Source organism: Mauremys reevesii, linkage group 2 (assembly GCF_016161935.1).
Source record: "Mauremys reevesii isolate NIE-2019 linkage group 2, ASM1616193v1, whole genome shotgun sequence".
In the NCBI taxonomy this organism is placed as follows: Eukaryota; Metazoa; Chordata; order Testudines; family Geoemydidae; genus Mauremys; species Mauremys reevesii.
Window position 1 is genome coordinate 99464794 of NC_052624.1, and position 12224 is coordinate 99477017.

Here is a 12224-nt window from a genome sequence, read left to right on the forward strand (position 1 = left end):
GCAATGCCGTATCTTTAAAATTGTTTAACGTCTGGGAAGGCTGCGAGGTGATGCCCAAGTAGTCTGATAACACTGAGCAGTAAGGATTTCAGTTGCCTCCCTAGTATAGATACCCACACTTGAAAGTACTTTAGTGACTCCATTTCTAGGAGTCTTGCCAGACACTGTTCAGTGTTCTTAAAAAGCACTGTGATGGGGTATACAAATCCCACACTGGAGAAGAAGGGTTAAGGAGCTCAGGTGACCCTGCCTTGCTGCACCTCTAGAGCCTGCACAAGCTGGAGACAGAGCTTTAAAAGGGAAGAAGCAGAGCAGCTCAGAGGGAGGCAGCCAGTGGATGGGAGCAGATCTGTGTTTTTGTGTTTGGGTTCTTTACTTTACTCTGGGGGAAGCGGGGACATTGGTAGGAAGAAATCCAGGGAGGCAGCTGCATGGCACTGCAGAATGCAGGTCTTCACTGTCTACCATTGAGCCCTGGATCGGAGCCCAGTGAAGAGGGTGGGCCAGGGCTCCCTTATCAACCCCTAAAGAAATGATAATGACAGAAGTCTATCTCTTGCTGGGGAAACTAGTTGGGAAAGATCTTGAAGGTGCAAGGGTCCAGACCCGAAGACCCTCACCCTAGGAGGAAGCCCTGAAGCCCTTGCTAACTTCTGAAGACTTCCACATTATTGAACTCCTTATTTGCAACCTGACAGGGGTGGACTTCAATGTATGACCTGGCTGTAAGGCTGAGTCGCTAAAAGGACAGACCCTCCCATGACAGAACTATAGTGAGAAAGGGGACTGCCCAGGAGGAAGACAACCAGGGGTGCCATTTAGGAGGGGCAGGGGGGCTCCTGCACCCCGCTGTGTTTTGGACCAGAGGTCTGCTCCCAGTGCATGCTCTAGCTCAAAACAGAGCTCCTAACTGCAGCATGGCTTGAGTGTGGAATGTGATAAATTCTGTGCTGCTCCCAGCTTCTGCCCTTGGGCCTGGGAGTTTGTTTATAAACAGAGGCAGGGTGATTAAGATATCAAAAGGCTTGTCATTAAATTAAATTAGGGATCATTAGATGTTCCTGAAAGCATTGCCAGGCACTCCAGTTAAAAGCTACAAAACAAAGGGTAAGAATAAATAATCTGTTTTCAGAATGGACAGAGGTAAATAGTGGTGTCTCCCAGGGGTCTGTACTGGGACCAGTGCTGTTTAACATATTCATCAATGCTCTGAAAAAAGGAGTAAACAGTGAGGTGGCAATACAAAAAATTACACAAGATAGTTAAGTCCAAAGCTGATTTCAAAGGGTTACAAAGGGATCTCATCTCACGAAACTGGGTGACTGGGCAACACAATGGCAAATGAAATTCAGTGTTGATAAATGCGAAGTAATTCACATAGCAAAATATAATCCCAACTATACATACAAAATGATGGGGTTTAAATTAGCTGTTAGCCATCAAGAAAGAGATCTTGGAGTCATTGTGGATAGTTCTCTGAAAACATCCACTCAATGTGCAGTGGTAATCAAAAAAGCGAACAGAATGTTGGAAATCATTAGGAAAGGGATTGATAATAGGGTGACCAGACGTCCCGATTTTATCGGGACTGTCCCGATATTTGCTTGTTTGTCCCGCGTCCCGACCGATGTTCGGTCGGGACACGGGACAAACAAGCAATTTTGCCCTCCACTCCGGTGCATAGACGGAGCCCGGAGCGGCTTTCACCCCCCACTTCCCCCGACCATCCCCCTTCTTCCCCCATTGGACCCCTCCCCAAATCCCTGCCCTGGACCCGCCCCAACCCTGCCCCTCACTGCCCCATTGGATCCCTCCCCAACTCCCCGCCCTGGCCCCACCTCTTGCCCAAGCATGCGGCATTCCTCCTCCCTCCCAGGTTTGCACACGGGCCATGGCCGGGGCTGGGAGCGCAGCACGGAGGCTGCTCCAGCCCTGCAGCCTGCAGGGCAGCGCGGAGCAGGCAGGGGGCAGAGACACGTGTGGGGCAGACACGCTCCTGCCAGGAGGGGCCGGGCCCGGCTGCCTGGTTCGCCCCCTGCCCGGGGGGGGGGGTGTGTGTCCCCAAGTTCCCTGCAGCCGGAGCGGGGCTGCCCGGGGCGAGTGTCCCAGGCGGGGCAGAGTGGAGCAGCCTCTGCTGTGGGGCTGGTGCAATGAAGCCCGGGAGCGGCTGGGCCGGGAGCTGCAAGAGGGGTCCGGAGCGTGGCTCGGCTGCACAGCTCGGGGTCCAGGAGCGAGGGGATGGGGGAGCTGGGAGTGTATTGGGGGTCAGAGCCGAGAGTTGGGTGGAGACAGGGCTGTGCCACTGCCGCCTGGTGGCGGGGGGCGCTCTGGCTTTTTTTTTTTGCTCCGCCCCCCTCCCCTCCCGTGTCCCGATATTTCATGTTTGTCATCTGGTCACCCTAATTGATAATAAGACAGAAAACATAATATTGCCTCTATATAAATCCATGGTATGTCCAGATCTTGAATACTGCCTGCAGATCTGGTCACTCCATCTCAAAAAAAGATATATTGGATTTGGAAAAGGTACAGAGAAGGGCAACAGAAATGATGAGGGGTATGGAACAGCTTCTGTATGAGGAGAGATTTAAAAGACTGGGACTTTTCATCTTGGAAAAGAAATGACTAAGGGGGGATCTGATAGAGGTTTATAAAATCATCACTGGTGTGGAGAAAGTAAATAAGGAAATATTATTTACTCCTTCATATAACGCAAGAACTAGGGGTCACCAAATGAAATTAATAGGCAGCAGATTTAAAACAATTTAAAAACTATTAGCCAGGATGGGCAGGGATGGAAAACCATATTCTGCATGTCCCTAGCCTCTGTTTGCCGGAAGCTAGTAGTGGACGACAGGGAATGTATCACTTGGTGGTTGCCTGTTCTGTTCATTCCCTGTTGGAAGACAGGATAGATGGACAAATTGGCCACTGTTGGAAGACAGGATAGATGGACAAATTGGTCTGGACCATTGGTCTGACCCAGTATGGCCGTTATGATATTCTTATATATAACCCAGATGTATCTGACCCCCACTGTAACCCACTAGACCCCACTCCCCTCCCAGAGCTGTGATAGAACCCAGGAGTCTTGACGAAGTCTCTCTCTCTCCACAGAGTTAGTAACAAAGTAAGAATATACATTAACATTTTAACCAGTGTCCCTAAAGTGACTTGCCACAAGATGTCAGAACACATTAGTATTAGACCTCAGTGGGTCTAATATTTCATTTTCTTTCTTTTATATAGGAATTAGATGCAGTGCTCCTGTCAGCTAATTGCTAAGTTATCTGCCAAAACACTAGAGTTTTCAGGTGCCTAAGTAGCCCCTGCAATCATGGTTAAATTACCCTCCCTGTCACCACCAAAATTTGAAATGGTGCCCCTGAGTCCATAATACCCTGCTGTGCTCCCCCACAAGAGCTGCATTAACAGGCAACTCTGCAAGTGCCCCCCCATGCCTCTCCTTTTCCTTGGCCACATATATCATGTCCTTTTTCTGGTGGCTAATCCAGAAAAAGAGGAAATGAGCTCACTACTGCTACCACCTGAGGGATTTGTTGGGTTGAGATCAGCTGGTAGAAGCAGGCAGTAGCAACAGAATCTGAGACTGCAAGCTCCTAGAATGACCTCTTACCTTTATAGACCTGCCCTTTAATCATACACTGCTATTTTAAAGTTTAGTGTGATAGTAAAGAGACCCATTTTAAACCCTTCACCACACAAGACAAAGCCCATAGTATTCATTAACTATTTATTTCTACTCTCCTGGCTTCCAAACTGCTTTTCCTCCCTACGGCCACCAGCCACCTTCGAGTTCTTCCTCTTCTCTCCCCGGTGGTGGTCACTTGATTGCCGGAGCTCAGCAGATGGTCCAGCTTTGCTCTTCCGCTTCCATTCTCCACTTCTTTGGATAGCTGCATTTACCATTGAGCAGCCTGATGGAAATACCTGAGTCCTCTGTCTGGGCACGCAGGCCCAGCAGCTAACACCAAAGCCCCACTGAGCGCAGGGGGAGGTTAGCCCGGACTGTCAGGAGTGGAGGCTTTGCCTATGGGGACTCCAGGCTCTGCAGCTGCTGCCGCCTACATGGTGAGTCCTCCAACCCATTACCAAACAGCTCTTCCACATTCTGCAAGCTGGCCTCACTGGCTGACTATCTAGGAGAACAGAAACCCTTTGTTAGAGCAGGAGAGTCTCTTCAATGCTGCACTCTTTGCATGGCTCCCAGAAGTCACCGTGAAACATGACTACATAGCCCCTAGGAATCTCTCCAGGAGCTCCCGGCTCAGTCACTTGGCACCCACTAGCAATAGTCTGACAGTGGCATTGCAGAGGGGGGCTCAGCAGACAGTCCCTTCTATGTCTTCCTGAATGGGAAGGAGTTTGCTCTTGTCATTTAAGGACTGGCTGTCAGAGCTAGAGCTCCTGCGTTCTCTTGCTTTGGAAGTGAGTGTGGTCTAGTGGTTGGAGCTGGACTGGTATCAGTACTGTGCTTCAGTCCTGTCTCTGTCAGTGATGTTGTGAGTGACTTTGTAGTCAGTCACTTTCCAGCCCTGTGCCCCAGCTAACAGGGATAATACTGACCCACCTCAGGGGCTAGCAGGGGTCACCACTGTCAAGGCTCAGGTTGGAGTGAGTTGTGCTCTTGATAGCAAAGGGCCCAGATTCAGTCCTCATGGATCCCGTGGTGTCTGTATGTGGCCATGGTTGTACTCACCTAGCATTACAGGCTGTTTAGCCTGTTTCTGGCCATGCGTGGTGCATCTGCCTCTGGCCCTTTCTGGCACACAGCTCCATCACACACAAGGACATGGCCCTCCAAGGACAATCTATCAGCTCCCATCTGGTGTTCAGCTCCAGGATCCATGGTGAGACCTAGCCAGACCATAGAAAGACAGGGTGCTATTCTCTGCTGGAAACTGCTGGAGCTTCATCCTCTGCCCCCACCTATACCCCCAAGCAAAGGAATTCAAAAGTGGTCCCTGATCCCAGGTAAACAAAGTAGTTCAGCTGAGGCCAGGGTGGGTGGAATTACTGCTGGGACTGATTCTAAGAGAAGAGGAGATTTCTCCTCTGCTCTACGGAGATTCCCATAGGAAAAGCAGCTGTGGTGGGGGAGGTGGCAATACAAGTACTCCCCCTCAGCCCTGGAATAGCAGGCAACCAGGACTCTGGGAGCCAAGGGATTGGTGTGTCTTGCTGGGGGAGCAGAGCTGGAGAGCAGAAAAGGGCATTGGAGGAATTGTACAAAAGTCAATGTCATGGCCGGGTCATGGACAGCCAGACCTAGTGGTCAGAGCCAGAGCCAGAGTCCACATTCACAAGACAGGAGTCGAGAGTCAGCTGGGTCAGGATACTGGAAGAGCAGAAGCAAAAGACAAAATTGTGGTCAGAACCACAAATCGGATGAGTCACACCACGTCAGGATGCCAAGAAATCAAGCCTGGGGAGCGGGAGCGGGAACAGCTAGCACACGGTCCAGAAGGGAGAAACTTGGGTGTTCAGACAGCTTCTTGTTCCTGCTGCTGGTTTAAGGTGGGCCCAGAGGCCAATTAGCTGCTCTGAGACTCTGCCAATAGGCCTCAGGGTGGAGCCTCAAACTGGGGCTGGACTTCATGAGTCCTAGGTAAGCAGTTGTCAGCATACTTCCAGGTGTAGGGCTGGAGTGTGGCTGCTCCCATGAACCCTGCAGACCCAGGTTGACGACCCATAGGTCATGACAGTGAGTGATCTCTCCACGCTCAAACCTCCTGCAGGAAACAGTCTCCAGGATCCCGGACACATTCTCCGAGAATAAAATAAGGATGCCATGATGACAAATAGGCTATGTAACAGGAGCCCCCTCTTTGTTGCAAAAGCTCCAAGTGCCCAGAAGAGTGAACCGTTCTTACCTCCAGGAGATGCGTGGGATCTTCCATCTAAGCCTCAATGAGACCCATGTTGCTTGGTTTGACAGGATAAGATCATCTGTCCACTGCTTCCTGAGCTGGGCTGGCTGCAGCATACATCTGTGTGAGAGGCTGGGACGGAGACTGGAAGACAGATGTTACAATCAGGGTCCAGGCACCCCAGAAGGAGAACAGAGGGTCTAAAACTGCAAGACTAAGCAATCAAATCAGCTGATTCAACAGAGAATTATTGTACCATACGGGGACATCAAATAAGGTCTGTTAGGAAAGCTGAGAACACGGTGGTCAAGAATATCCTTGTGTGGCGTAAGTCCAGGTGGGGTATAATGAGTTGTGTATGTGTGCTGGAAATATGTTCTTAAAATATATTTTGGGATCAGATTTGATAAACAAGTTTGGCTTAGAGACAGGAATGTGGATTTATCCGTCTGAGTCAAGCTTTGTAAGCCATGGGCTATGAAAGTACATTGACACTGAAGGTAAACAAAACAACCAAGCTAACAAACAGCAGCTTGGGGAGCACGCCAGGGGACTGAGTCTGCACCCCAGGAAGCTTTCCTGGCTGTGGAAGCACAGACAATGGACTTTGGGTAATAGAAGGGGAACAAAAGACCTTTGAGTTCTCCATCACGTAGGGAACAGCACCCTTTGATTGTGGTAACATTGTATCCCCTGGCCTGGATGGCTGTAAATGCTGGAAACTTGATGTTATTCTGGAAACTGCTAAGGCAAAGATTGTGACTTGCTAAGATTCAGTTTTAATTCACTACAAAGTGTGTTTTGTTTTGTTTGTTTGTTTGAATCTTGTCTCTTTCTCTTGCTTAGTATCACTTAAATCTCTTCTTTGTTACTATGCTTCCCAAACCACCTCAGTGTCGGGTGTTCAAGTGAAGTGTTGGGTCTCCAGCCTACCTAACAGCCTGAGTTGTGCCCTGTCTCTTTGAAGGTAGCAAATCTAATAATTTCCGAGTGGCGCTGGGCACAGAGTCCAAGGGCAGTTCCCCAGACATCTCCTGTGATGCCCAAAGAGAACAAAGGAGCATGAGAGAGTCAGGCCCCACTGACCCATGGCAACTTCCCATAGAAGAGGCTACACAGTGCTCCAGACACAGCCAGCAGGATCCCTCCCGCAAGCTGGGTCATGTCTCTAATCCCCACCCAGCCCCTCAGCTTCCTCCCCACCCCAGCCTCAGGAACCCCTCCCATCTCCCTGTTCTCCCCACCCACTCTCCAGTACCAGGCTGTTTCCATAATGGAAGCAGGCTTTGAGACCCTGCACTGCTTGGTTTGAAAGGACAAGGTGACCTGCAGTTGGGGGGAAGGACCCTGGTCCACAGATAGGGGAGAGAATTTCTGGCAGTGCTAGGGGGCTCCATTTCCCCTTCCACTAGCCCCCCTTTACAGTGAGACAGAGCAGTACCTGCAGCAGGGAGCGGGAGTTGCTGAACATGGGCGGGAAACCTTGAAGGGCATCAGATGAGGCACAGCCCTTGAAGCACCTCGGGCACCTGGTGCAAGTGCTGGATGATGCGGAGCTGGCACATCACTTTGGCTGTGACATCCTCTTGCTGCAAGGGAACGAGAACCTGTCAGAGACTCAGACAATCCCCGGGAATCAGGGAGGATTAAGAGCACCTGGAACCAGCAGCATTTCCAGCCAGCAGCTGCCCATGTCTGAGGGGTGGATCCACCCTCCTGATCGCCAGGATGGAGTCTTATTGTCCTTTCTAGTGACCTCCAGTGCCAACCCCCCTCCTTGTAGGGCTAGCTCCTGCCACCTCCCCCTCAATGCCCCTGACAGCTGTTCCACCTCCAACCCACCTGGGGACACAGCTCAAGTTCTCAGAACCCTCTCCTCCATTCCCACCTAGGTAGGGCAGGGAGGGGGCTCTAGCATGGGGGACAGGAGGGATTCTGGCAGCAGTGAAGTGGGATGTGGGGTGGTTAAGACCTTTCTCCAAGTCACCCCAGTGACTAACCCAGAAACCGCAGGATGGCAGCCCTGGTGAATGGGTCAGGTCGGCAGCCCCTGCTGACTGAATCCTCCTGTTCCCTCTAGAGTGGGTCCAGCCCTGAGAGCAGCAGGACAAGCTTCCCCCGCCCATGTGCCTCAGAACTGCCTAGTCAGTCGCCAACTCTGGATGGTGGCTCGGGTGACATGGACACTAGGCCATGAGGAACTGGGTGCAGCTCTGTGGGGCACGAAAGGCTCACAGAGGGCACTAAGAGGACTCTCCTGCCCTTCCCAGGAGTAATAGGATAGCACTGTGTCCTAAAAACAGGAGTCCATGATGAGGTAACAGTAGTAATTAATGAGCCTTGCTAAAGAGCTGAGTTGGAGCTGCTCAGAGGACAAGCTGGCTCCCTTCTGCTCATGGAGGTTAATTCATCTCCCTTCCCAGTAGCACCTGCTCTGAGTCTCATTCCCCACCAGGCTCCTTGCTGCCAGGCCAGCAAATGGCGATAGGATGGGAATGAGGCCCTGGGCCCTGCCCCAATCTCATGAGTCTAATGCAGCTGCTTACCATGTCCCCCATCAGCTGCTGGGGGTCCCCCAGCAGGGAGTAGGCAAGGAGCAGCCCAGCTTGGCTGACATGCAGCAGGGGGTCGTGGATGGCCAGCACTGCTGTCCGGAGGAAGGATCTTCTCTGCCCCTCTGAGAAGAACTTTCCGAAGACCTAAAACCAACAGGACATGAGGCTTTAGCAGATTGCCCAGAACCAGGCTTCAAGTACTGGAGGTAGAATGGCATCACCCTCTAGTGGCAAAGGGGGAGGGTAAGAGAGCTGCTGTACCCAGTTCCCAGGTTGGGGCCATCTGCTTCCTGACTGGCAATGGCACTGGGCAAATCCCACCTCATTTCTCTGCTTCTTCAGGGTGCAGGGAATCTAACCAGGGTCTGATCAAGCAATAGTGACTGACTGCCCCAGTGCTCTCCTCTCAGACACTTCGGTATCAGCCAGGGGGACAACAAGCAGAGAAACACCAAGAGCCATAATCCTATATTAACTCATCCACCCGGGGATTCTCCTTATGCCACGCAGCAATGGATCCGTGTAAGACACTCAAATCACAGCAACTAGTGAGATTCCAGTGTGGGACCTTTGTACCAGCCTCTCCCACTGGGTGCTGGATGAGGAATTCTGAGCTGTAAATAAGGAGTGGGCTCTTCTCCTGTCTCCAGGAGCCATCCACTGCAGGGAACTCAGCCAGCCCCACTTTCTGAGCTGTGTCATGCCCTGGCAGAGTGTCCTTACCTCCCCCACCCTGGCTGTGTTCCTGTAGCCCAGAAGCCTGCTGTCCTGGTGCTAGTCCCAGCACCATAGATCTTCTGCCACATGGATGGTCAGCCCTGGGAAAGAGACACACACACGCATTTGGTATTCTGGTTGCAGTGCTTGTGTCCTTCCAATCCCATTGGTGGCTGCACAGTGAGGTGGAGAAGAACAGACACACAGAGAGATTCATCCTCCTGCTGGGGTCAGTTTGAGAGAAATTGGCTGGGGTCCCATTATCCACCTGTGGTCACTCGCAGTCTCCTATCGGGTCCCATTTCCCAGATGGATTCCTTACCCCTCTGGTGCAGCAGCAGCTGGTAGAGCCAGTAAATCCCTTCCCTGGGCTGCCGGCTGATGTCCTTGGCTGGGTCACTGATGAACAGAGCCAGCTGTGCCACATGGTGACCCATCCTGGGGAACTCTGCTGGGTTCTAATGGAAGGGAGAGGAGAGGGGTCTCCATCAGCATTTTCCTGTGAGCTCCCAGTCCCCCATGGGCTAGGAATCTCCTTCCCCTCAGTCCCTCTGAAGGAAATGCTGGGGGGAGAGGAGCTAGAGCTAGACCCTTCCTTTTCTCTGCTGCCAAGGGAGCCTGGTGCTGCTCCAGGATGCCAAGAAGGGACCCAAGGCCAGACACGAACCTGACTGCAGCAGGGGCTGGAGCATGATCCTCTTAAAGGCCCAGGATCACCACATAACCAGGACAAGAAGAACTTGACTCAAGCCTACCTCATTCCCTGCTCTGACACTGCCTCCCCAAGAGGAACACTCCTAACCCACAGGGCCTGCAGCAGCAGCTCCTTCAGCCCTTTAGAGCCAGTCTACGTATGCCTGGAGTCAGGAAGCTGGGGTCAGAGGTCACTTACATCAAACTCAGGGAGGGTGTATCTGAGCAGGGCCGAGCTGCTCTTAATGGCCCTGGCTCTCTCCTGGGACACCCTAGACACAATCCAGAAGTTGACGTGCTGTGGGGGAAGGAGGAGGATTAATGGGCAGGTGCACGTGCTGTGCAAATGAGCCCCTCCCCAGCCCCAGAGGGCTGAGACATTATGCGCAGGGTGCAATATCCGAGTCATTGATCGGTGTTGGGGCTGGTCCCATCCTCCCTGAACTCCTGATTTCTGAACAGTTCACCAGAAAGGAGACTGATCCCTTACCATTCCCCAGTACTAAAGTCCATGGTGGGATGAAGGGAATGACTGTGAGCACAATCCCCTCAGGAATCTCTGGGGCTATCGAAGAGAAGGGCTGATTCCCTGGGGTCCTCCTGTTTCTGTAGGAAGGAGCCCGTACCTCTTATCTGAGAACCATCTCCTGAATCTCATGGTGGGGGGAGCGGGTTTTCAGACTCTCACTCCCCAAGCCAGCCAGGTGCCCTGCGGTTAGTGCTCAACAGAACCAGGAAGAGCTCTGGCTTAAAGTCCCAGCTCCTTCCTCTGTCCTTCAAGGAGGAAGGACCTGATACTGCATTGCACTGAGTGTCCTGACCAAAGAAAACATTCCACTGGGGACCCAGCTAGGAGGACAGACTAGAAAATGGATCTTCCAGTCTCTCCTTACCCAGTCCTCCTAAGAGTTCAAGTAAAATCGCTCCCGGCCCCTCCTCCTGAGGCTCACCTCCAAGATGTAGTGGAGCATGTCTGTTTCTGGGGACTCTGTCAGCAGGTTTCCCAGCATGGCATCCGGGAGCTCTGGCATGACCTTGTGCAGAGCCTGCAAAACAAGGGAGAGCCATGGGTCAGAGTTATGAAAACTGGGGCTACACTTGCCACTGGATGAGAAGAGGGGTCTGTGGGAAGCACTGGTGAGATTCCCAAACACATATCCTGGCATTTCTCATTCACATCCCACTGCAGGCAGTTAGAAAGGATTGATGACAGCTGGCTCTTTGATCCATGAGCTTAGCAGGTCTTTGCAGAGTGCCTCATAGACATCAGAGTATGGAACAGCCAAGTTGCTATGGATGGAAGCGGGGCAAAACATGGCATATGGAAAAAAGAAAGAAAGAAACCCCCCAGGGAAGGGTAATTCCTTCCCTCCCAGCTTGTTCCATCTCTGCCCACCCCACCCCTATCTCTGGAGCTCCAGTGAATCAAGGAAGCAGGGAACAAAGGCCACTCTGGAGGAACAGGAGGATGAAGGAGGATGTACCTGGACTTGGGTGGTGTTCTTCTCTGTGCCCAGGGTAAAGACAGCATGCAGGGCAGCTCGCAAGAGGTGTGTCTCCAGCTCTGGCTCCAGGGCAGGTTTCATGGTGCTGGCAAGAGAGAGGATCTGGTATTAGACTGTGCAGTACGGGGATGGGACTGGCGTCAACATGGACATGAAACCGCAGGGAAATAGGCACAGGGTGGCGAGAATGGAAACTGAGGCACCGAGCCAGGGAAAGACATGGCCAAGGCCTCACATATGGACAGTGGCAGGGCAGGAATAGCCCCTGTTCCCTGGACCCTGCTGCCCCTCCTGTATCTGACCCCTGGAGTGAGTCTCTCCCCAAGACCCCTGTAATGTTCTTGGAGTGAAAAGAACAGCCCAGTCAGGAGAGAGTGAACCTTCCCACCCCACCACCTCTGCCAGAGGAGCCGCCCTTGGGAGGTGACCTGGGAGTGGGAGGGACAGGGACTCCCAGCCATGGGCCTGAGCAGCACTTGGGCTAGGGGAGCCAGGCGGGAGGGTCTAGGTACCTGAGGTTGCCCACAGCAATCAGGGAGTTGGTGAAGATGGCGCAGGGTGGAGAGTTGTCAGGCAGCTCCTCAATGAGCTCCTGTGAGACGCGAAGGAGCATGTGAAATTCGGGCCCCACTGACATTTCCCCTTGAGGAGATTACACAGCCAGTGCCCCACATGGCCAGCAGGATCACCTCACCTGCCTCCCGCTCCTCCGATTCCTTCCTGCACCTCAAACATCTCCCCCTTCCAGGATTCCTGCACAGCTCAGTCCCATTCCCCTTCTTCCTTCCTCCCCGTCAACACTGCTCCCATCCAACACCATCCTGACTACTGAGCTGGGACCATCTGATTCCTTGTCCCTCAGC

General features: G+C 52.5%; 1 protein-coding gene across 6 annotated transcripts; it reads right to left on the reverse strand.

Moving 5' to 3' along the window:
* Positions 1–3766: 3766 nt before the first annotated feature.
* Positions 3767–12171, reverse strand: LOC120398440 (maestro heat-like repeat-containing protein family member 1). Of its 6 annotated transcripts, none has more exons than XM_039525889.1 (10): positions 11874–12171; positions 11341–11446; positions 10807–10902; positions 10056–10154; positions 9486–9621; positions 8438–8590; positions 7333–7480; positions 5895–6023; positions 4721–4878; positions 3767–4160 (listed from the first exon to the last, which is right to left on the reverse strand). In XM_039525889.1, exons 1-9 carry the CDS (start codon positions 11996–11998, stop codon positions 4854–4856), a joined length of 1017 nt encoding a protein of 338 aa, XP_039381823.1. In that variant the 5' UTR covers positions 11999–12171; the 3' UTR covers positions 3767–4160; positions 4721–4853. The 6 variants fall into 6 exon arrangements, with proteins under 6 accessions (XP_039381823.1, XP_039381822.1, XP_039381820.1 ...); XM_039525888.1 differs by having other exon boundaries at positions 5895–6035; XM_039525886.1 differs by having other exon boundaries at positions 3767–4156; positions 5895–6035; positions 7315–7480.
* Positions 12172–12224: the final 53 nt, after the last annotated feature.